Genomic DNA, 25,478 nt, shown 5'->3' with positions numbered 1-25,478 from the left:
TTGTATATGCTTTCAAAAAATAGAATTCATTTATTACATGTTGGCTTGTTTTCCTTGAGCTCTGACTTTTACATGCTTCTGCATCTCTAAATAGAACAACACAAACAAAAACTATGATTATCAAGCAAAATGGAACTTAATAGTTGACAATAAAACTCTACAAGGACAGTTCTCTCAGCATAACAAGGCAAAAGCAAAAAAAAAAATTATTTACACAACAAACGCACATAATGCATAATGCACACCTGTTTGGACCACAGATCTTTACATAGAGCCCCCGCTCTTAACTGTAATTGCTCTGGACATATAAATGGGGCTTGTTATTTCAACATGTGATTCTTCACCCATACGCTGCTACAGGGCTGATGGGTATTGTTGTTCATCTCCGGGCCTACACTCAAATATGTCTTGCTCCATGAAGTGTGAGGAATGCTTATCATCACCTTGAAGCCCCCCTGAAATATTTGAATACAATTCCTATGAATACTCTAGTACGTGAAGAACTATTTCTGTACTTATGAATAACATGGAACTATGTCCACAGTCTGGGAGGACGTCTCCATCATGTTGTTAGACTAAATGGGACATGAAGGCAATAACACATAACAGAACACAGTGTGTGTATGCCTCCTTTAACACCTCTGCTCGGCTGTTAAACTACATTCCTCACACCTCCGAAGCCCAACTATGTTCACTCGCACTAACCTGTTACCACCAGGTCATTCTTCACCGTTCCTCTGTCCAAACAGGAGAGGTGTTGTGGAGACAGTGAAGCCAGAGCCGCTTGGTAGCCTTCCAGTGGAGAAGATTTCCATTCAGCGGACATTAAGTCTGCAGGACAACGACATGGAGGCTGGATCACAGATGTGGTACATTGCAAATGAATATTATCGCCAAATGACGCTTGATGCCTCAGATGGCTAAACTTGTTTTGGCTGCACTGACTAAAAAGCATTAACGGTATCAAAAGGGGGAAAGTAGCACACCGTGACACAGCAAGCGGTAAGATTAGAGTAACGTGTTACACTTACACTCTAGGTACTCTGGGTACTCTAGGTACCGATATTACTCCCCAGCGCAAGGAATCATCTTATTGAGTTTTATTTTGAATTTATTATACTGCTCAAAGGGCACCTTCATATCTCATACAGTGGCTAGAATAGGTTTACACCCATGCTAAAGTTGATTAAATAGAGAAATTTAAAAAAAAAAAACATCTTTTGGAAATTGATCTTTATGCCTTAATTAAAAACAATTTGGAAAATCCAACCTTTTAAGGACACCAATTTTCTTAGTGAAGAATAATGTATTGTAAATAAATAAATGTTCTTCCTTAAAATCAGTATACACCCCCCTATGTTAAATTCCCATAGAGGCAGGCACATTTTTATTATTAAAAGCCAGTTATTTCATGGATCAGGATACTATGACTCCTGATGAAGTTCCCTTGGCCTTTGGAATTAAAATACCCCCCCCCCCCCCTCCATATCATCACATACCCTTCACCGTGCATATAGATAGGCATGGTTTTATTTCAGTTAGCTTAATAGCTGGTCTGAGAGATGATCTTATGGAAAGTTCCCCATGCCAATCTCTAGGTATGCCCCCTGTATTTTAAGGAAGAATATGTATTTGTTTACAATACATTACACATTCACAAAAAAAAAATGGTGTCCTTTAAAAGGTTGGATTTTCCTAATTTTTTGGAATTAAGGCAATACGATCAATTTCCAAAAGATGTTGTTTTTATTCCTATTTTTAATCAACTTTAGCCTGGGTGTGTAAACTCGTTCAAGCCACTGTGCATAAGCTATGATCAATAGCCTATTTCTTTATTTATAAAAAAGAGAATGTGTGATGTCAGAGGTTTGCATGATGTGGCGTTGAACAAACTACTTAGAGAATCTAAGAGAGAATGTTGGTTTGGGGACAAAAAGGTGAAAATATCACCTGCACTATGGCTGCAACCCTTCCAGTCCCCTACGTCCCGGTCTGGTGTCTGCCTCTGGGCGGTAATGGACGTGGGAAACAGCGACCAGATGTGACCTGATGTGCTTTGACTTAGTTTACGGCAGCTTTCTTCTAATGAGCCACAAATGACAGAAAGCGAAACTTAAATAAAGGCCAAATCAATGTATTGTCTTCTGAGCTTTCAGGGTTTTGTCTGACTAAAAGTTACAGTACACCCGATGTAAGAATACATTCTTATAATAACAACCTGCTGTCTAATAAACTTTAGGTCCAGGTTGGTAAAAGTGGTGTCTACAGTTTGGCAGCATGACATCTACTGTCACACATTTTGGATTTCATAGCATTGCAGTTGATGTCAAATTAGATAAAATGGTAATATATATATTTATTTTCAAGTAAAGGGATATTTGGTTTTAAATGTATAGTGTCTAATAGCCTACATTTTGGGTCTGTTGCAGCATATTATGTGGTTTATAATTTAGGTCTAAATAAGTTATCTGTAGGCTACGTGTTTGTATACTGTCTGGTAAAGAACATATTAGTTATTTGTCTAATTTGATACAACCATAGAAATAAACCACAAGCTAAAAGTTAGCAAAACATGAGTGGAGCCTCTATTAAGCTCTGAGGGAAGCTGCAGATTCTCTGATAATTCGATCAGTGTTTAGTCATTGCCACATGCGACGCACAAACTTTATCTTTTCATTCATTTAAGAAATATAGAACAGATATGAATGTGCCCATTGAGCAGTAGGGCATGTCAGCATTCCCAGCACGAGCTGATCCATATTGTGGCGTTGCGTGGGGCAGCTGGGTGAAAATAGACATGTCTTGGGAATGGAAGAAGAAAAGTATTGCAAGGTAACATAAAACTTAGTGCAAGGTCGGGGGGGCCTCTAGCTAAGAGTGTTGGCTGTGTCTGCAGCAGCCTGGGTTCCAATCCGAATCGCGACCCTTTGCTGCGTGTCATCCCCCGTCTCTCTCCCAACTTTCCTGTCTATCCACTGTCACAATCAAATAAAGGGAAGAAGCCCCAAAAAATAATCTTAAAAAAAAAATTACTTATTGCAAGGTAACACAAAAGCAGTCCCCTGAAAAAAAACTCGCCGTGACCCTTCCGAGGCTCAGTATACATACCCAGTTTTGACCAAACTGTTGGTGATGGAGATGCATTGTGGGTAATGTAGGCACCAGATTTTGACAATAAGATTAGATTAGATTCAACTTTATTGTCATTACACAGGTACAAGTACAAGGCAACGAAATGCAGTTTAGGTCTGCAGAGGTGCAATAGCAGTAAGTGCAAGATATACAATGGTTTCATAAGTGCAGGACATGGACATGCACTGAATAAATATAGAAATTAATACTATTATAAACAGAATTTTACAGCTAGATTATCCTATGAATATAATATATAGATAACAAGTATTGTGAACAAGATTTACAGCTGGATATGTACTGATATATATACAGATAACCTGTTGAATAAAAAGTATGGTATCTCAGGCACTGCTGCATTCATTCCAAACACCTTTTTCTGCCAATCTGGAGTCCGACAATGCTACTGGAGAGTAACAGCTGGAGTAAAGAGAGCAAGCTTTTAACTAAGCAGCCTCATGGACCATGCCCCCCCACCACACACACACACACACACACCCAAAACGGAGCATCCAGTAATGTGCAGGCTCTGCTGGGGAGAGTGTTTTGCCAGGCACTGACCCAGTGGAGATCTGCGGCTCTATCCTCAGTGGCAGGTTTCACACGCAGCTTGAGGGCCAAACCCACACATAACAGCCAGGCGTCTTGTTTGCTATGGTTCTCGGCCCTGTTTCAGATTACAGACTGGCTCTTTGAAGTTGGCTGACGGACAAGCAGGGTTTTCCCCTGCTTCTCTGCCAGAAAAGAGATTGGGTCATCCGCAGCTCTGCCACCCACTGCATATCTTCAATGACCTCCTGAAGAAGACGTGTGCTCACTTAGGCATCCGATCAGCGAGCCTTCGGGAAGCTATGACAAAAACCTCAGTGTGAAATATTTCCTGATTTCACAGCAAAGTCCATGCTGAAATACAAGCCTCAGTGTGAGACTTTTAGAAAAACTGATGTTACCCCCTACCATTGTTTCATCAAAGACCATGACTTAGAAGTTGTAACAAGCTATAAATAAGTCAACAGACATCGGCACCGGACTTTAATCCCAAATCATCCTATGATTTAGCAAATTTTTCTATTTAAAAAAGTATCACAAACATCTATAGTCTATCATCTATGTCAAATGACCCCTTGACTTCCAGTTTATGTAATGCAATCTAAGTAGATTATGAGTCTACAGGTAGTGTTTGGGTTGAGTGTTGAGTTCTATTACCAGAAGGCTCGTCAGTGCAAGTGAAAATTAGAGTGTGTCAAAGAGAAAAATGCCTTACGTCTTATCAGCACAGGGCATTATATAAAAACAATCAGGTAGCAGCTTCTGACTTTTAGCCGTCGCATTCAAAAGTATGTTTCTGGCAATTGGTCATATCAGCTGTCATCTTTGCTCTAAATAAAAATCTTAGCACCTACTAGATTTCTGTCAGAGCTTTCAGTCCCCTCCTGGAGCCTCTATCATTAGCTAGAGGTGATTGAAGTGAAGCCAATGAGCAAGGCAAAACATTTTTTGGGGAGAAACTGTCATTGATGCTGATAGGTTTGTAATTTTGAAATATTTTAACTCTGTGATTTTATGTAACTTCACATTAAGCAGCATCTGGTCTCATGATGACATGCGAAGATGGTGCCCTCGCTGGGATGATCCTTCTCTGACATGGCCCGTTGAGCTGTATAAAGTCTGTGACCAAAGGCAGAGACTTTCAAAGCCTGGACAGTCGCTGGTAGAGGCCAAACCTGGCAGACTGCAGCACCGCACCATAGAGATCACCCTAACATAGGTCAAAGGGATGGTGTGAGGGACTGAAAGTCCCAGTCAGCGCCACACAACGTTGGGTTGATGGTGTTCATCACACATCAGAGTCCACTGTGTTTTGAACTCAGAATAATAAAGTTAGAGATGCTCATCTTTGTGTCTGATGAAGTAATAATAAATAAAGAAATAGTCACAAACAGCTTTGTCAGCCAGTGAAAAAACGTGAAGCAGCATTTTCCTGCACATAAAATGAGAAACTCCACCCACTGTTGCTGTTACTCCAGTCCCAACGTGTCAAGGAGTAAATCAGTTCGGACTCGGGCTGGAAGGCTTCAGACCGCGCTGGTCCAACAGCAAGAACATTATTGACGCTGCAACCTTTGATGCGTCTCAGAGACTTTACAAACCTGCAGATATCCTGCAGGTGTCAGCCGTGCGTAAAAGTGTAGCCCGACAAGTCGTGCGTAAAAGTTTCTCCTTCCCGTCGGAGACCATGCGCAACTTCTCGGAGCCACGCGCCTTTCCAGCGCGAGGCGGAGATGCAGCCTGTCTCGGGACTATCTTGGTCTCACCCGATCCCGGTCCTGATGCCAGCGTGGACCCGGTGAGCCACACGGTGTCCCCGGAGCAGTCTCCGGTTCTGTGCAGGCCTCTTGGCACTCTGCAGAAAGAGGAAACGACAGAGGAGAGAGAGCCAAAGGTTTATCTGGAAGCCAGCGACCTTTGGACACAGTTCCACAAATGCGGCACTGAAATGGTCATTACAAAATCTGGGAGGTACAGTTAAAGTGCAATCATTGCGCATGGATGGACAGTTGGAGAGTTGGACGGGGCTTTTATCAATCTTGTGTCTGTCTTCTCCCTGCAGGCGCATGTTCCCGCCGCTCAGGGCCCGCTGCACCGGGATGGACACAGAAGCCAAGTACATTTTCCTGATGGACATAGTGACGGCTGATGACTGCAGATATAAGTTCCACAACTCCCGCTGGATAGTGGTGGGGAAGGCGGATCCGGAGATGCCCAGACGCATGTACATCCACCCGGACAGCCCGGCCCCGGGCGGGCACTGGATGTCCAGAGTGGTCAATTTCCACAAACTCAAGCTGACCAACAACATTTCAGACACGCATGGATTCGTATGTTTGGATTTGGGTTCTGAAACTGTTACGAACTTGTGCCTACAATATTAATAATAATAATAATAATAAAAGGCTTTATTTGATCTAATAATAATAATAATAATAATATAATGCTATCAGCGAATGTTTTAAAGGTCTCTGTGCAGATTTCTAACATGTATATAGATATTTGCTGTAATGCATGACGTCATCTTTTAGAATTTAATATTATGTTGATATATTGATAAATTAATTATGTTGATACCTTTCGCTCATATCTGTATAATTCCTTTTTTTAAATAATAAAACAAGATAAATGAGGTTTTGTTATATTGTTTAACCTGTGTGTGTCTGTGTGTTGTGTGTGTGTGATGTGTGTGCGTGTGTGTGCGTGTGTGTGTGCGTGTGTGTGCGTGTGTGTGCGTGTGTGTGTGTGTGTGTGTGTGTGTGTGTGTGTGTGTGTGTGTGTGTGTGTGTGTGTGTGTGTGTGCGCAGACCATTCTGAACTCGATGCACCGATACCAGCCCCGGTTCCACATCGTGCAGGCCAGCGACATGCTCAGCCTCCCCTACAGCACCTTCAGGACCTATGCATTCTGGGAGACGCAGTTCATCGCAGTCACAGCCTACCAGAACCACAAGGTAGTCATTAACCCCTGACCTTCCAAAAAAAACTCCAATCATTTACTTCAAGTTTAACTAAATAATTACAATCCACTGATAAATTCTAATAACTCATAATAATTATAACTCCCTGTGATATAAAGATATGTCTCTACCTCCTTTCTTTCAGATAACGCAGCTGAAAATAGACAACAATCCTTTCGCAAAGGGATTCAGAGACACGGGCAACGGAAGACGAGAAAAGAGGCAAGTCATTATTTTTTTACTCACAAAATATACCCAGCCATATTAGCTTCATGTTTTTTCCTAATTATTGTTGTGCATATGCTGTGAGCAGATTATTCCGAGATTTTAATCCAGCAGAACAATGTCAAAGAGTTGTTACATGTCCACCTTCTGCCCATTCAATTTGATGAGTGACTGAAAGTACACATTATGCAGAAAAGTGTGTTAGTATTATTATTGTTGTGTGTTATGATAGTATTCAGCAGATAGCTATTAGCAGATCATTTTTTCTTATGCATTCATGTGTTTAAAGCTGCATTTAATAGAGGACTTGTGACTGTTTGTGTCTAAAAACTTGATCTGTAAAGTTTCTTTAGCCGCCAGATACATGAAGCAGAGTAATAAAAAAAACATTTGCCTCTGAAATGTAGTGGAGTACAAGGAGGAAGTAGCAGGAAATAGTATTATATAAAAATGTATAGAGAATCATTTAGAGTTGTCATATTTCAGTAATGTTCAGTAATATTTTCTGTAAATCTTTACGCAACCTGGAGTTCAAAATGTTTTTAGTGAGTAAAATAGTCTAAATTATTTATTTATTGTACTTATAGATAGATAGATAGATAGATAGATAGATAGATAGATAGATAGATAGATAGATAGATGATAGATAGATAGATATTTATTTATTTATTGATCCCAAAAAAATGGGAAATTATGGTGTTACAGCAGCACACGTCCACAGTACAGTCACACAGCACAGAATATAAATATAATTGAAATACTGGGATAAAATATACATACGTACATGAAATAATAATAATAATAATATAATAATAACAGGAATAAAATATAAGAACAATTATTTGAAAATATACAGGATAGTGAAACAAAATGTGCAACTACTTAAATAATATGCTAAATGTTAAAACGTATGTAAGTAAACCAATTGTGCAGGTTGCACTTAGTATTACAGTATAAATGTATTCTAATATCATACAACAAATATCTGATTCATCATTAACAATGTGTCTGCAGATTGTTGTCTCATTGTGATGTATTCTAGTCCAAGCAACAACGTTGTAAATGTAGATGTAAACCAATCCTCACACTTTGATGACATATTAATTATTAAATATGATATGAAGTTTACTTTATATATCTGGAAACAACAGACTTTGTTGTATTCTATGTTGGATGTTGAAGGAATTGTCTCTGTAACTGATACACTGATGTAAAGAGTTCTGAGGAAATTGCTGTATATAGTACATATGTACAGTATATATTGTATATACAGTATATATTCACTGTATATACTGTATACATATATGTATCTATAAAAAAATTGAATCAAATCCAATATTACCAAAGTACAGAAATCCTTATGTTAACAGAAATCTAAAAAACGATTTCACTTTCAGAGACATTTTTTTTGTTATGTGCCATGCAAAGTAATGGAGTGCAACCAGGTTAGTCCACACTGTAAACTCTGAATGAGTGGGTTCAGCAGAATGCACTCAGACGGGACACAGAGAGACTGTCCATGTCCCCGCCGGGACAGGCAGGACACTGTTCTCTGAAGATGATGAAGATACATTTACCGTAGAAATGATCCACTTCCAATCCATGGCTGATTCTAGAATGATGATTTGAATCATCAGCAATTTGATGTATCGTTATTGATTGTTTTTACTTCAACAGAATTATTCTCCTTCTCTTTTGTCTAATAAGGAAACTAGAACATTCTAAACCACAGTCTAAAGAGATGAGGCTGACTGATATGAAATGTGAACCTGTAAAAGGATCATCTGCACAATATTCAGACAATTCCAAATCTTCAGGTGAGGAAAACCTGCATAGTACAAATTCCTTCAATACGTAACCTTCAATGAGTCCAAAATCCAAAACCAACTCTCGCTTCTATCTTATCCATCCAAGATGTTCATGGAAGCAGCAGTGACATTGCGGACAATGTTGAGGACGATCCTTGGCAAGAGTCGTGCGGAAGGAGAACTAAGCCGAAGGTTTCCCTAGCAGGGAGGACAGCGAGAGATTCGGGCCCCGGACAAAGCCCTGTCCTCGCAAGACCCCCCCAACACTCAGAGACACAGCCGCTGGGGAGGCTGTGCAGAGGATCAGTGTATCCCCCGGACTATAACCCAAATCTGTGGGATCCCACTATCTCCAGCGGTCTTCTCCACTCGGCACAGGCTAACACCTGGACCAGCGGGGCCACCGCGGGAACAGGAAGCGGACCGAGCCTGGCAACAGCGGGCAGGACTCCAGGACCTCCAGGGATCCCGGTGCAGGTACACAGACGGCCCACAAACCAGTCAAACCCTTTTTAAAACACAAAAAATACTCCCAGAACACGTCATTTTTAATGTCATTATTACTGTATACTGTAAATTAGACATATCACTTTATACCCAATCTAATACATATTAATTCATTATTAATTAATATAATTATGCTTCATCAAAAACGTAAATACAGAAGAGGCAGCAGTAAAATGTACACTCTAACAAATTTAACGTAAAATTGACAGTAACTTACTGTTGCAATTGTCCAGAAAATTACTGTGAATTATTTTTACAGTAAGGGTAAAATACTTCCATTTAAAGTATTTTAAATTAAATACAACATAAGATTAAAAAGTAAAAATACACTAGTTTACAATTTACAGTACTATAGTGGCTATATTGTGATTATTTTACAGTAATGCTTTGACTACTGTGATTTCAACTGTAATACTTAGACTACTGTGATGTTGTCATGTCGACAAGGTTGTAATGTAAACTTTACAGCATTCTACTGTAAAATTCATATACAGTTGTGTTACTCTGAGATCTAACTGTAGATTTTACAGCCAATATTTACAGTGTACTTAACACTTGATTAGGGTTGGGACATGTTATTGTATACAGGGTTGTTATTAGTGCATAGTAATGTGTAAGCAGCATTGTGATGTTGTAGCCAGTCGACTATTAACCATTCCATATGCATCACCGGTGTCACCGGTATTGGTTAATCATTCACTCTAGTGAAGTAGAATTAAACGTAAAGTACTCATGCTTTCCATTCCAACGTTTTCTTGAAGCGAGTGTGAGGCGGTCAGACGGAGACAGTCTTCCACAATAACGCTGTCCCCGTTTCCTCGCTGAGCTGCCGTACGAGGACAGTTACACCAGGAAGATATCGGACTTTAAGTGTACTTTAAGATCCTCACTTGACTTATGTAACTCAGTCCGCTGAAGTCTCATTAACTTCAGACACAGAACGAGGACTGTTGATTTGACCTGTGGAGGAGCATCTATTATATACTATACATACTACAGTCCAGTATGAGCTGGAGGAATGAAACCTGTTTCAGTGTTCTCACAGCACCTGACTGTTGATTTCATCTGGACATTAAATACAAAATATGAACCTATCCTTTGATGTTTAAGGTGCATTATCATGTTACAACTTCATGTTATAACTTTAACTCACTGCAAAGTGTTGTATAAACTCACGGCCCTTTATGTATTACCTTAGTTTGCAAAGTAACAAGAGCTGTTAAATGGATGTGGATGAGTACAAGATTTTTCTCTGAAACGTAGTAGAGTATTAGAAGAAAGTAAAGGGAAACTGTCCTTTTTTAAGTTTTTGGGGCTTTTCCCTTTATCAAAGTGACAGTGGATAGATATGAAAGGGGGGTGACACATAGCAAAGGGCTGCAGGTCAGATTTGAACCCAGGCCGCTGCAGGACTCAGCCACCATGGGGTGAACGCTCTTACTGGGTGTCCTTTTATCCATTGCAGACCAACTGATATTCTGTTGTACGTACTGTTTCCATGGTAACAGGAGCTGGTGAGCCTCTCACACTTTGGAGGCTTCCTGTTTTATCCCTACCCCGGCTTCTCTGCAGCACCAGTCCACTACCTCCTCCCACCTGCGCGGTCCCGAGTGGATTTCCGAGCCCACCCGAGCGTCCTCAGCCGGGACTACGCCCCCCCTCCCGTCATGTCTTCATCCGCTCCTGCTTCGGCGGGTGCTGGACTGAAATATCATGCCCTTGATTGGCAAATGCTAACCAAGACAGGGCAGAAGGATTCTGTGGACACAGAAATTGAGTTTAAAAGCTGAAATTGAAAATGAAAATGATCACAGACAGAGTGAAAATGTGAACCTTTCCCAAAGTAAATTAGACTTAAAAAATGTCAGTTTCTCCGGTAAAAACTTAATTAGGAAGTTGGAAGCCAATGTTTAAACTGTTTGCACACACACACACACACACACACACACACACACACACACACACACACACACACACACACACAAACACTCCTTGCATTTAAAGAATTGATCGATCTGTCTATGAGAGTGTGTTTTTTGTGTGTGTATTATGGCGTCAGTATACTACCTTCACTTTAAAAGGGGAGGTGATGTGAGGTATTGATATTTGACTTTTCTATTTTGGCAACTTATTTTTGCTGTAATACCCGAGTGCAAGGAATGCTGGGATACGCGGCCATCTGCTATATGCAAAGCTGTCTGTCACAGTCAGTGTATATAAGAATACATCACGTAAAATTAACCATTATGTTCATGCCGGGATGAGCTGGTATAGACACCTAGGTTTATTCAGGTTATTCATTGTTTTATAGATTTGAAAAGGTCAACCATCTAAAGTTCATGGAACTTGCAGATGTCCTGTAGTGTTTTTTTCCTTTCTGTACAATATTGCAGTTAATTTACAAAAAAAACTCTGATAAGAGTACCTATAAAATAAACAACCCATGTGACCGTGTCTTATTTTGTTTTCAAAGCAGATTTTGATCCCAGGATTCTTGTCAACGTCTGATTACAGTGAATCTGATTGGAGTTTGCGTGTGACGAAATTTAACCAGAGTACTCCCCTGCAATCAGGTAGCTTCAACACATAGACTGTATAATACTAATGGACGGAGCATGTGGGACGTCCCCCGTTGGTTTGTGGAGACCTGCTGAGATTGCCGTTACGGGTGCAGCCGTCCTGGTTAGGGATGTGATGATTTTAGACAAGAGGGAGGAGAGAGGGAGGAGAGAGGGAGGAGCCACATTACGTTACACACTTTCACTGGCAATCACATCATAGCCACGCCCGCACGCAAACACCCCCTGCTTTATCGCACATTATTTTAAAATCAACAAGACCATAATTCAAAAAATTACCACAATTCTGTATTGCATTAGACTTAAAACTAGCATTTGAGACCATAAACTCATTATGAACATGTTTCCTGAGGTAATACATCCTAAACTTTGTCCTAGACTTCTACAGAAATCGAACTCCTTTTGCAACCACATGGGTCGCCCCCCTGCTAGAATTAAGATAAAATGCTATTTAAACGTCCCATGACATGAAAAATTCACTTTATGAGTTATTGTTTTTTACAGTTTTTATATAATATAGACTTCAGATACAGTATTAGGGGACCGCTAAGGTCTATATAAAAGAGACTTCAGATACAGTATTAGGGGACAATCTTAAAAAAATTCTAAGTATGTGGCCTAGTATATAAAGAGACTTCAGATACAGTATTAGGGACCACTAAGGTCCATATAAAAGAGACTTCAGATACAGTATTAGGGGACCGCTAAGGTCTATATAAAAGAGACTTCAGATACAGTATTAGGGGACCACTAAGGTCTTTATAAAAGAGACTTCAGATACAGTATTAGGGGACCACTAAGGTCTATATAAAAGAGACTTCAGATACAGTATTAGGGACCACTAAGGTCTATATAAAAGAGACTTCAGATACAGTATTAAGAGACCACTAAGGTCTATATAAAAGAGACTCCAGATACAGTATTAGGGGACCACTAAGGCTTATATAATAAAGACTTCAGATACAGTATTAGGGGACCACTAAGGCTTATATAATAAAGACTTCAGATACAGTATTAGGGGACCACTAAGGTCTATATAAAAGCATCCAAAAAGTACCATATCATGGGACCTTTAAAGTACTTTGCATTTGCAGCACTTCGCCTAACCGGGTGAATTGTCAATTCATATTGTACAGTCAATGTCTGAAACACTCCAGCTGTTTCTCAAAGATGAGGGTCCTTCAAAGTTGGGTCCTCCAGAGGCCAGGCAAGGCTCCTCGTCATTCGGAGAACAAGTAAATGGAACAGGCTAGCGCGTGCATTTTCAATTTAAAAAATGTGTTTTTTTGTCACAAAGAGTTGTGATCACTCACTTGCGTCGTGAAAACTTTTCCGTTGTCTTTGGCACCGGGATGTGCCGTTTCCATTTTTTTTCTCTAAACGCAAACGCAACACGGGCGGAACCACTTACGTCACCACGCTACGCGCCAAATCCGTCCAGTGCGGAAGGCGCGCGATAACAACAACAGACGCAGCAGCAGCATCCCAGTGTTGGTGTTCTCTGTCGGCTGTTCAGACTAACTCTTCCCCTCAGAATGGCCCAGCAGGCGGGATACTCACCCAGCTTCAAGCGACCGGCGGACATCATGCGAATGAGGAGGAAAAGAAGCCTAAGCGACGCCGGACAGGGTTCCACTAGCAGCCCGGGACAGAGCGACTCACTCCCGGCGGCCGCGGCGGCAGGTGTCCGTCCCTTCTCCCCGGGACCGCTGTTCAGCAGCCAGCCGCGCTCCGGAAGAAAACGCAGGAACCCGTTCGCTAACATCGAGAACACTTACAGCCCCCAAAAGAAATGTCTCGTTTATGACGACGAAGCCGCTGACACTTCTTACAAAGTGAAGACATGGAGAGACAAAGAGGGCGACGAGGATATGTCAACAGAGACGCGAGGAGGTTTAACTCTCAGCGCGAGGCTGACTGAGGCAGAACAACAGGGACATGTCTCCAGCAAGGTCCGTTACAATAAATGAGACTTTCTTTATAACGTATTACTACGACTGTCAAGCCACTTGTTGCTCTTCAGAAGCCATTTGTTAGGCTTCCTTTTCTAGTTTCAGGCAGCCGTCTGTCTCCCTGTTTCGTGAAACTTATTTCTGTTTGACATCAATAGATTTAAATTAATGACTTACTATGTGTATAAAGCCATCCATAAGATTATGAGCTTGCCTGGTGTTTTCTGGAAATACTTTGAGTTAAAGCCTTGTTAAGTTATCTGTGAAGTAGATATTATTATAATGTGGATGTGGAACAGGAATCAGTCCTGTCATTCTGATAAAACTATCAGAAAAGAAACCACTGTGTTACTGATAATGTCAGAACTGGCACGGTGGTAAGGTTTGATCTGTTATTTTCATTTTATAGTTACTTATTTATGTTAATATTTTTTAATTTAGATTTTTCTTCGAACCCTCGTGTTGTCCTCTGGTCAAATTGACCCGTTGTCCTATATCAATGTTCTTTTTAATTCCCCAAAATAACATGATTGATTCCACGCAACGCTCTTTGGCAAGCACAAATCTTTATTTTCATTAATTTTAGGGCGTCTTATTCAATTTAATAGCATTTGAAAAACAACAAATTTAAGTGGTTTTGAAATTGTATTGAGTAAAAGTTGACATATTCCAGTCTGTGATTATCCATCAACATCCATTCCTTTAATTTTATTTAAATTTATTTTAATTCCTAATTTCTGCTTTTCTAACTCAAACATTAGGTATCATTCCATATAAATGAGGTTTATGGACCATAAACTCAAAAAATAAAGTGAGTAAGTTAGTGTTACACAGTGTTGAAAACGTCAAACAAGGTGACAAACATTTAAAAAAAATCAAAAGTTTTGAAAAAAAGGGACGAAAATGTAAGAAAAGGTTAAAAACATCAATAAAAACCATCAGCAAAAATGTTGATTTTCAATTTTGAAGGGAAGACAAAACAATGGTTAAATAAAAAATTATTATCTTTTGCTCTTTACTATTGCTGGTTCTGCTGTAGAAGCGTCTCTTCTCTGGAGACGACTCTCTTTTTGAAGAAGAAGAAGAGGAAGAGGAGGTTAAGACTCCGCTGCTGAAGGTTGGACTCATGGTTTAATTTTTGTACAAAACGTCTGTGTGTCTCCATGTGTCTGCCTTGTTGTAAACATCTCTGTGTCCCCAGAGTCCCCAGGCCATCGCTCCGGCCTCCATCTCCCCCCCTGTGTGCTCCGAGTACCCGGCTGACTGGAGCCTGAAGACCCGCCTCCTTTTCACCTCGCCGCTCACGCTGTCCTGGGCCGAGCATCCCAAAGCTCAGGAGGAGGCTGCAGGGCTGAGTCAGCACTGCAGAGCTCACTTCCTGTCTCTGCCTCACAGTCTGCAGGTACTCTCAGAACTCACTTCCTGTCTCTAGGTGACAGTCTGCAGGTACTCTCAGAGCTCACTTCCTGTCTCTAGGTGACAGTCTGCAGGTACTCTCAGAACTCACTTCCTGTCTCTGGGCTATAATATCCATCGACATTCCAGCATTACAATAAATCCTAAACTGTATTTTTCCAGCAGAGGACGTGAATACAGAATATAAAGTGCTACTTCACTTTATGTTGATGGCTGTAGTCCAGGGGTCTTCAACGTTTTCCAGGCCAAGGACCCCCAAACTGATGGCGAGATGGAGCGGGGACCCCCTAATTATATATATTGTATAAAATTGTGTTATATCAAACTGGTCCTATAGTGCCATGTGTGCATTGATGACTGAAAGACATCTTCTGCCTCCATTTATCTGTTACTACAGTGTGTTGAATTCATGTTAATGTGTATTTAAAGACATTTCAATTAGTGGAAAAAATTGCAGGGGGGGGATATAAAAAAAAGTCTAATCAACCAAAACTTTCGCGACCCCCATGCAGTACCTCCGCGGACCCTCTAGGGGTCGCGGACCCCCTGTTGAAGACCCCTGCTGTAGTCTGTAATGTAGCCAAAACTATCAACAAACTATATGAAAAGAATTGTGAATTTAGTGAATTGTTCCCCCCTAATCAGCTTGTCACACACACACACACACACACACAAAACCTTATGAACACTTGACCTTGATGCTACATTTCTGCCTGTTTGGCCTCCAGACTGTGGTTGGTGCTTTTTATGTTAGAGACAGCCCGTCCCTGTCTCTCTGTCCCCTGCAGGACCCGCGGGTGTGCTCGGAGCTCCGCTGTGCCTTCCAGCAGAGTCTGGTGTACTGGCAGCACCCCTCCCTGCCCTGGATCTCTCTGTTCCCCCGGATCAACGCAGACAGGAACTTCACGGGGAAGAGCACGCCCTGGGCACAGGACCGGGCTCTGCAGCAAAGCCTTATGACTGAATGGTCAGATAGTGTGTACACACACACACACACAGACACACACGTCTTGTAAAGGTCTGATATGACATTGTGTTGTTCTCCAGGTCGGTGAGTCTGTCGTCTCTCTACAGTCTGCTGAAGGCCAGACTCTGTCCCTACTTCTACCTATGCTCCTATCAGGTACTGATGTAGACATCGCACATCTTTATGGATTTTAAACACTAGGAATGTAACACTACACTCAACTCCTGATTCATTAAGTTGACTTTTCAATAGAATGAGATGCAGACAAATGAGACAAAAATCTTCCTTTTATTTCTATAAACTTTGCCAAGCAACAAACTGTATTTTGTCCCACATCAAAATAACTAAATAACTAGAAACAAATCTCAAAGTAATAATTGAACTAAGAAGACGTAGTGACGTCTGAAGACAAGTGAAATCCAAATTTAAACCATGCATGCTTACATCCCCACTGAACATAGTACGTTGTTTTTTGAAATGGGGATGGTTGCATCCGAAAACATGTTTGCCCTGTTTTGATTGACTGTTCTGACGTTCGACGTGTTTGTCAGTTGACAGTGCTGTTCAGGGCCGCAGGTCTCGGGGGCTCCAGCTCCATCACCGCTTTCATCTCTCCAACAACCAGGGGGCTCCGAGAGGCCATGAAGGCTGAAGGTGAGTCGCTCCCCACTCCTCATCTTCACTGTTCACAATAAAAAGGCTTTTCTGATCTTATACAGCCTCAACATGATATTAAGTGATGGATGAGTGTCCATCTCACGTCTTAAACTTGTGCAAAATGCTGCTTTTTGCTGTTTAACGAATACATCTAGACGTGCACATATCACTCCCGTTTTCTACACCCTGCATTGGCTCCCGGTGCGTTTTAGATTTTAAGATTTTATTGCTTGTTTTTAAGGCTTTAAATGGTCTGGCCCCCAGAGTATTTGTCTGAATATGAACTATAATGTTGCCCTCAGTGGGCTTATTTACTAGCTACACAAGGAGAAAAAAAACAGCACACAGACGGTACCTTAGAATAACGGTACGTGACTCATGTTGACTCAACAAAAAAACAAAATGCTGAGGGAACACTACTAAGTTTTCTTTAATGTTGGTTTTGAGCAGTAGGTCTATGCACCCCCACAAAGCTGGAAAAAGTTTTAAACAGTGAGGGAATACAGTGTGTCGGAGGAATATAACGTCTACTACAGCGGGGGTGGGGGGGGACAGAGGCAGACGAAAACTAAGGACATTTACTCTAATTTAATTTGAGTTAGTTTAGCAAACAGACATTACAGTTGCCTTGTTTTGTTTTTATTTCAGTTTTTTCCCCTCCTAGTTTTCGATATATTGTTTGTTTCCTTTAACGATTACAACCTTGGCCCTACCTGAGCAGCATGTGGACTTGTTGTTTTTCATTTGGCTCCCAAGTGCACAGGTTGGAACAACCTGTTGCAGTATATAGTGTTTTTTTGAAAAATATTTTACCAAGTTCTTCAAAAGTCTAACCTCTGAATTGTGCTCTCTATCTGCACCAGATTGGTGCATTTAACTTTAAAAAGTACAGAAACTGTCGCCCAGGGTCATCTCCCCTGGACCTCCCACAGGGTCCTAGCTCCACCCACCACTGGCTCACAACATTTATGGAAAAACACTGAAATGGGTCTAACTTTCAGCCCTTCACATATTCATGTAAAAACACACGTGGAGGACAGAAGTAAACGCATTCATGTTAAACACCAACATGCTGCGAAACATTACATTTATCTTCTCTAATCATTAACATGACTGTCTAACACTGTTAGAACGCTCTTTCTTTGAGGCTTTTTTGGCTTTGACAAAACAATCTCTCCAGAATCTTCATCAAAATGCTTTTTTCTATTCCCAGTGTGGTGTCTCTCTCTGAACACATACAGTATTTAATATTTAGGGCTGCTTGACTCTGGGTTGTTCATGAAGAATTATGCAGATGAGATACAAAAAAATTGATTGCGTTTGTGCTGGTTGCCAAAGATGTGATGATGTTTTCTGGCTCACAGAAACCCCACTATGACTACAGCTCTACGTTAATGCATAGCTGTTGTGTTCCTGTTCAGGTATCGAGTTCAGTCTGCCTCTGGTGGAGAAGAGGAGCAAGGAACAACACAAGCTGAACAAGGAGACGGAGTGAGTCTGCTGCCTCCACTCTACACTACACCTGTGACCAGGGATTTATGCATCTGTTTGCTGTGTGCAACTATTTGCATTACCAGCCAGCATGGCTAGTAGATTTTCAAAGTTACCAGCCAATCAGATTTTCCACTAGCCAAAATAAACCCAATTATGACTGCCACTGAAACCATTTAAACATCCATGTTTCATTTAATTGTTGGGATGATACATTCTGCAGCGGTAGTAGTAATGTCTTCCTGTGATGAAGACGCAGCCTACTTTGTAAGTCAGTAGTAGGCTATACAGTGGAGTTGAATATTAAGTGGTTTGTAGTCCTTCTCTTAAGTATCTTTGGGGGGGACAAAATGGTTTTGAAGAATTCTTTAAGAAGCAATACCACAGGCCAAGCCATCGGCCCGTTCCAAACAGGCCCATTTTCAACATGCACTGTTCTAACCTAAACCCTATCAAATGAAAGTCAAAAAAGTCCAATCTAATTGGTATTTAATATGAATCGTAGGTTTTGTGAGTTGAAAGACAGCGAGGACAGTCCGGCAGCCGATGATGACGAGGACGGTGATGATGAAGACGGCAGCTTCTCCTGGCTGAAGGAGATGGGAGTTGAGGATAAAATCAAGAAGCCAGACAGCATCTCCATTCAACTGTATCCTCCTGCTGCTCTCACTCTCTGCTGTTTTACAACTAACATATAGAGCTGCAGGGATGAATGGATTAGTTGTCAACTATTTAATAATTCTCCCAATTACTTTGATAATTGATTAAACATTTTTTAAACTCATTTTGTTTTAAATTTTCTAGTTTTCTCTCTCCTCTGTGACAGTTAATGGAATAACTTTCAGTTGTAGACAAAACCATCTTGGGCTTTGGGAAACACTCATCCACATTTTAGAGACCAAGCAACTCATCCATTCATCCAGACACTAATCCACACATTAATCCAAGATGAATATAACTGTTGGCGTCAGCCCTTTGAGAGGAACGAGTGAAGCTCCTTGACTCACGGTGCAGTCGCAAGGAGGGTCAGACGGTGTGTGTTGACCACCGGCCCGAGTCGCTGGTGTGTGTGGACGGCTCGCACACCTTCACCCTCATCAACTTCCTGATGAGCTGTAAGAGTCTGGTGGCGGCCGCCGGCTCCCAGGCCGGACTACCCCCGACGCTGCTGGCTCCCTGCGCCTTCAGAGGGGCCACCATGCAAACACTTAAGGTAGGCATAATAATTGATGTCTTGATGAATCAATCAACAAAGGGAAAATGGAAAAAAGCTGTATTATGGTTACTGAATATTCTTAATGTGACATTGTATGATTTCCAATTACTTCATGTCATCTGGGTTCCGGTGTTTTGACGGAGACTGTATAGATCCGAGTCTTATAATCAGGGTTGTCTCATATTTGGACCAATACGAGTTAAATAAGAAGGAAACCTTTCTCATTCTCTCCGTGTTGGCAAGGCTGACGGTGGGGCGCGCCTCATCCAAGCGGCTGAACAGAGCACTGGAACCATGTGTTAGAACACACTACGTCCTCTAAATAAACTGTACAACCCTAAAAATGTTCCAGAACTTTGGCCATCAACCTTTTGAAAAGTTGCACCTTGCATTACTCAACCCGAAAGGCATGACCCTGCAAGAGTTCCGCTCATTTGCCGTAATGAACGCAGACACTTCGACCCGCCTTCACAGAAACAGAACCTGCCGATACCATTTCAGCAGCTCAGACTCGCAAAGCCTACCTGGTCAATGCAGTCTCCCAGCCACAATGATAGAAAGGAACCTGGTTAAGTCAACGCATTTACCTTGTACCTTAAATATGGTACAAAGCCTGGGGGTGTTGTACGGTTAAGGAACCATCCGGCACAGTGATGCCCAGCCTGATGAAGAGTGCTCGGCAATCCCATCGTCCAACATGTACGTCGCTTCAGCATCCAAATGGGATTCTGTTCTTTAGACGGCCATGCAAAGCGGGTTATCGCCGTTGGAAAAAACAAAAACACAATGTTTAAAATAACGTTATATAAATATAACGTTGTTTTATATAGCTCCATGAGTTTGCCATGTATACCAACAAACTATACTTGTAAGAGACACGAGAGAGAAGCTCATGTTGCTGCATGTTGTTACCGGTTGCTATGACAACACACACAAGTACTTTTATTGTAATGAATGGCGCTTCGTGCAGAACGCAGTATCCAGTTCTCTTAATTCATCTATGATTTGACTAACATAAAACTGGCATATGTTTGTCACGTGATCATGGCCGATCACGTGACAATCAGCGAATTCTGGTCACCATCCGGTCAATCGGTACATCTCTATTCAAGACTGTGTGTGTGTGTGTGTGTGTGTGTGTTTGTTTGTGTGTGTGTGTGTCCAGGCGCGCAGTGTGAATGTGAAGAGCCAGGTTGGTTCTACCTTCCACGACATCAGCAGTCTGGAGATCACAGGTATATTATATACATGTGTGTGTGTTTCATATTTACTGAACATAAAGTCTGAAGTGGAGCACTCTTTGGAGGAACCTTAATGTAATTTCTCCTCTGTCCTTTAGGACCGATCCTTCCCTCGTCCCTCCACGCCATCACTACTCTCCTTCGACCTGCACAGAAAGGAAACTTCTCGGCTGCTCTTTACACACACACCCCGACAGCCGTCATGAACTCTGACCCACCCACCGCCACCAGGAGCACACACACACCCACCGCCGTCATGAACCCACACACACCCACGCTGCAGCAGGTAAGACGGCTTTTTGTACACAGATTTTGATTATTTTCAGTCAGTTTGTTAAAGGGCACGGAGCACATTAATACAACACATTATTCTACATGGGTTAACAATGCCAGAGTTGGCCAAAAGGCTGTGTGTTCATGTGTAGTCCCCTGGTCTCAATGTTAAAAAGGCTTTCTTTAAATACAAAGAAGCAAGACAACACAAGCACAAAACAATACAGCACAGAAGCAAGAAGATTAGCAATAAAACAAAGAGCAGAATTACAAGCTAAAACTAAAGAGATTCGAAAAGACGAAGTGAAATTAAATAAAATACAGAGAGTGCAAACTACATACCTAATAAATAGTTCTAATGCTGACATGTAAATGTGTTTTTAGCTGCTTAGTAAAATACTTGTGTTGAATTGTCTGTCTCCCTGTGCCTGCAGAGTCCTGTTGGGTCTGTGGACCTGTCCGGCTGTGGTCTCCATCCTGCTGCCCTCCAGCAGCTCCAGCAGACCTCCGGCCTGGGGAAGACGGCTCTGACTCACATCAACATGAACAACTACAGCTACACCTGGAAGAACTGACTGTCTGCTCGGAGTCTTCTTTTAAAACGCAAACTGTCTTCCTCTTTTTTTAAAGTAAATGATCACATTGTTCTGAGTTTTAAACGTTAATTAATGCATTATTTAGTTACTTTCTTTGAAAATGTTTTTAATTACTTGTAATTGGTTTTTATTTTCAGTTTTAATAAATCAAATCTTTTTAAATATATATAGTGCATTCTTTGAAATGTATTGAGGGATGGTAAATTTCGAGTTAAATGTTAGTTTTCTTGTATCACACATTCATCTGGTCACAGGAATAAGGTGGCAGTTATCGTTGCCAGCCGCCATTAAAACCCAAAGAAGAAAATTAACTTAATTTGTAAAGCGCCTTTTTAAACCAGCCTTATGAGATGCTGAACATTTAATACAAATAGATGGTTAAAACGGAAATAATATAAAGACAAGCAGCATCATATGAATAAAAGGTGATCACAAGCATAGACCGTTAATATTTATCACATATTTATCTGTGACCTTCCACTTACGGAATTGGAACTAAGTATTGCAACAGGCTAAATAAATGAATCAGTTTGGAACAGACCAAATCAAATAACTCTTAAAAATACAGAAGTGTTAATTATAGTGCAAAAGAGAGAGCGAAAAGCATTTAAACTGCTTGATTCCAAGGTGAATGTTGTTGAACGACTGGCAAGCTACTTGAAAATGTGTACGTGCACTAATGGTGTGATTACATGTAGTTCAGTACTCCTCAACCCCAAGCTGTGTATTCAACAGCTTTGAGAACCTTCCGGTTTTCACATGTATAAAAAGCTTGTTTTCAGTCTGTGCATTCGCTTACGGCCATACCACCCTGAACACGCCCGATCTCGTCCGATCTCGGAAGCTAAGCAGGGTCGGGCCGGGTCAGTACTTGGATGGGAGACCGCCTGGGAATACCCGGTGCTGTAAGCTTTTTTATCAGCAGAGGGCGCTGCTGCTGCAGCTCCTTCTTCTTTGCTGGACGCAGAGCTGACAAGGAAACTGTATAGAGGACGCAAGTATTTTTTCTTCTTTTTTGGAAGCAACATCTTTATTTAGACCTGAAATAAACAATCTTAAAGTGTTCATCTATTCAAGTAGCAGTTCAAAATGCATTCAGTTTGACCACATCATAACTAAATAATACATTCTGGATGATGCAAATTTACAGATGACGAAAAGTCACCCAAGTCTCAGTATAGACAGTGTTAAAAAAAATTGAGAAATAATTACAGTAATGAAAAATAGAAACATGGGAAGAAATGAAAGTATTCATGAGTATGGCGACAGGTTAAATAAGTGAATCAATTTGGAGCAAAACAAATCAAAGAGCTTTAAAAAATACAAAAGTGTTAATTTAAGTGCAAAAAAGAGCAAAACGCAATTGAACTCCTTGATTCCAAGGTGAATGTAGTTGAACTACTAGCAAGCTACTGCAAAATCGTGTTGTTGTAGCTGATTGAGAGCTTCGCGATCAGGCGTTTCCAGCCCGAGGTAACCAGTTGTTTTAGACCGATTGGTTCTCAAACCGTGTGCTGCCCGGTGTAATTTATGCCGAGTCCTCGCACATGGACAGAGCAGAGGTGTAGCAGGAGGTTATAGTGCACGATTTAATTATGATTTTAAGCCTAATTCAAGGTAACAAGTTGTTTCGGTTTACGCTGTTAAGTTTAATTCCTGTTCTACTGAGAGAAAGCAAAGGTTTTTTTCAGTATAAATGGGACTGATGCGATGGTGTAGTGGACGGTACTGTGGACTCTTGTACTATTATTTTTGCCGAAGAAAGTTCGAACCCAGCGCAACACGGATCATCGTGATTTATTTAAAAAACACAATTTTCCCGCTGTATAATGTTTTTGTAGTGTCGTGCTCAGATATTCTGTTCAGTTCAGTATAGTTTATATTGAGGTGTGACATGCAAAGGCCAGTAAAATGTTTATGAATTTGTAGCGAATCTGTGGACGTGGGTCGCCGTTGAGGTTTACACGGCATCTGGACAGCCTCGGAAACCAGTAGGTGGAAAAACCAGAAGGCACATAACACCGACACTGATAGTTTAAGCACTAGTCTTTTTCTCCTCTTCATCTCATGTCACTTAAAACTGGTGGGAGATGATTTTTGTAGTTGTCATAACACTTACCGGTAAGGAGAATTGCATAAATTAATCTAAATTGCATTAAGCTTAAAGTAGCAATTTAAATGAGCTTGTAGTTTACTGCTAACATGTAACATTAGCTCGTTGCTCATTTGTGTGAAAACTAGGCTACTGCAGTAGCAGTCAAAAAGTATTCTAATATTCACAGCTTGGTAAAGCCCATTGAGTCAAATTTTGCAAAGACATAAGTGTTTTCGCCTTGTCATATAAGCTTCACCTGTGACTAATAATGGATCAATCAGGTCTCAGGTGTGTATAAAAACAACCCCAGTACACTAGACCTTCACATCAACTGCAACTAGACCTCTGCAAACATGCCTAAGATTCACCCTGAGACTAAAGTTTGGATTATCAAGAGGCTGAAGACCAGATCCACTGCTGATGTGGCAGACACCTTCAATGTGTCTCAGCGTCAAGTACAGAGGATTAAAAAAACATTTGAAGACACTGGAGATGTTTTTGACAAGCCCAGGTCCCCCAAGACAACTGCTCGAGAGGACCGTTTGTTGGCTCGAAAATCCAAGGCCAGCCCATTTTCCACTGCAGCAGAGCTCCACGAGACCTGGTCCCCTGAAGTCCCTGTGTCAACCAGAACGGTTTGTCGGATTCTGTCTCGAAATGGCCTCCATGGTCGAATCAGTGCCCAGAAGCCAGCACTAAACAAAAGACAATTGAAAAACCGTGTGGTATTTGCCAAGGCCCACAGCCTGCTAAAAGGATGGACGCTGGAGAAGTGGAAGAAAGTGGATTTTTCAGATGAATCTTCTGTTGAATTACACCACAGTTGCCGCAAATATTGCAGGAGACCTACTGGAGCCCGCATGGATCCAAGATTCACCCAGAAAACAGTGAAGTTTGGTGGCGGAAAAATCCTGGTCTGGGGTTACATCCAGTATGGAGGTGTGCGAGAGATCTGCAGGGTGGGAGGCAACATCAATAGTCTCAAATACCAAGACATCTTAGCTTCCTCTTATATTCCCAACCATAAAAGAGGCCAAATTCTGCAGCAGGATGGTGCTCCATCGCATACTTCCATCTCCACTTCAAAGTTCCTCAAGGCGAAGAAGATCAAGATGCTCCAGGATTGGCCGGCCCAGTCACCAGACATGAACATCATGGAGCATATGTGGGGTAGGATGAAAGAGGAAGCATGGAAGACCAAACCAAAGAATATTGATGAACTCTGGGAGGCAGCAGGACTGCTTTCCTAGCTATTCCTGATGACTCCTCATGTATGAATCCTTGCCAAACCGCATGGGTCCAGTCCTTCAAGCTCATGGAAGTCATACAAGATATTAAATTTGAATCTCACAGCACCACTATTTAATTTGCTGACATATTTTAGTATTTGTAGTAAATTTGTTCAATTTCTGTATAGGCGACAAAACTTTTATCTTGCCAAAATTTGACCTTTCTGTCTTGTTTAAATAATCTTTTTTTAGTGAAACTAATTTATTTCAGTGCATTGAACATCATTTGGGAGGGTTTTAGCTTTTCATACGAGCTATTTCTTACACCAATTGATTAATTAAAAGTCAGGTTAATAGCAGGTGTTTCTACAAAATAGATAAGCGACATGACTTTTATCAGGGACTGTAGTGGACTAACCTAATGTTACCAGGACAGGTTGGTTAACTACTGGACTAACCTAATGTTGCCAGGACAGGTTGGTTAACTAGTGGACTAACCTAATGTTACCAGGACAGGTTGGTTAACTACTGGACTAACCTAATGTTACCAAGACAGGTTGGTTAACTACTGGACTAACCTAATGT

The 25,478-nt window shown here is 41.2% G+C and overlaps 3 protein-coding genes and 1 non-coding gene across 5 annotated transcripts; all 4 read left to right on the top strand.

Moving 5' to 3' along the window:
- The first annotated feature begins 1,957 nt into the window (after nucleotides 1-1,957).
- On the top strand, nucleotides 1,958-7,165 carry LOC116689847 (T-box transcription factor TBX3). Its single transcript, XM_032516503.1, has 7 exons — nucleotides 1,958-2,021; nucleotides 4,025-4,054; nucleotides 5,160-5,652; nucleotides 5,744-6,011; nucleotides 6,489-6,635; nucleotides 6,787-6,863; nucleotides 7,156-7,165. Exons 1-7 carry the CDS (start codon nucleotides 1,958-1,960, stop codon nucleotides 7,163-7,165), a joined length of 1,089 nt encoding a protein of 362 aa, XP_032372394.1.
- Nucleotides 7,166-8,582: 1,417 nt separating this feature from the next.
- LOC116690366 (uncharacterized) lies at nucleotides 8,583-11,444 on the top strand. The gene is made up of 3 exons (XM_032517256.1): nucleotides 8,583-8,683; nucleotides 8,781-9,151; nucleotides 10,690-11,444. Exons 1-3 carry the CDS (start codon nucleotides 8,608-8,610, stop codon nucleotides 10,969-10,971), a joined length of 729 nt encoding a protein of 242 aa, XP_032373147.1. The 5' UTR covers nucleotides 8,583-8,607; the 3' UTR covers nucleotides 10,972-11,444.
- A 1,466-nt stretch (nucleotides 11,445-12,910) lies between these two features.
- Nucleotides 12,911-21,685, top strand: donson (DNA replication fork stabilization factor DONSON). 2 transcript variants are annotated; one of them, XM_032517248.1, is made up of 13 exons: nucleotides 12,911-13,712; nucleotides 14,752-14,829; nucleotides 14,914-15,114; nucleotides 15,917-16,095; nucleotides 16,176-16,251; nucleotides 16,647-16,749; nucleotides 18,174-18,243; nucleotides 18,749-18,892; nucleotides 19,258-19,456; nucleotides 20,625-20,694; nucleotides 20,799-20,882; nucleotides 20,937-20,986; nucleotides 21,408-21,685. In XM_032517248.1, the coding sequence occupies exons 1-13, from the start codon at nucleotides 13,296-13,298 to the stop codon at nucleotides 21,546-21,548; spliced, it is 1,812 nt and encodes a 603-aa protein (XP_032373139.1). In that variant the 5' UTR covers nucleotides 12,911-13,295; the 3' UTR covers nucleotides 21,549-21,685. The 2 variants fall into 2 exon arrangements, with proteins under 2 accessions (XP_032373139.1, XP_032373138.1); XM_032517247.1 differs by having other exon boundaries at nucleotides 20,799-20,986.
- Nucleotides 21,686-22,362: 677 nt separating this feature from the next.
- Nucleotides 22,363-22,481, top strand: LOC116690413 (5S ribosomal RNA). Its single transcript, XR_004332253.1, has one exon. It is a non-coding gene; the product is annotated as a 5S ribosomal RNA (ribosomal RNA).
- Nucleotides 22,482-25,478: the final 2,997 nt, after the last annotated feature.

The sequence above is a fragment of the Etheostoma spectabile genome, chromosome 5 (genome assembly GCF_008692095.1).
Source record: "Etheostoma spectabile isolate EspeVRDwgs_2016 chromosome 5, UIUC_Espe_1.0, whole genome shotgun sequence".
In the NCBI taxonomy this organism is placed as follows: domain Eukaryota; kingdom Metazoa; phylum Chordata; class Actinopteri; order Perciformes; family Percidae; genus Etheostoma; species Etheostoma spectabile.
The sequence above is the reverse complement of the archived record's forward strand: the minus strand, read 5'-3'. Positions and strand labels throughout refer to the sequence as shown.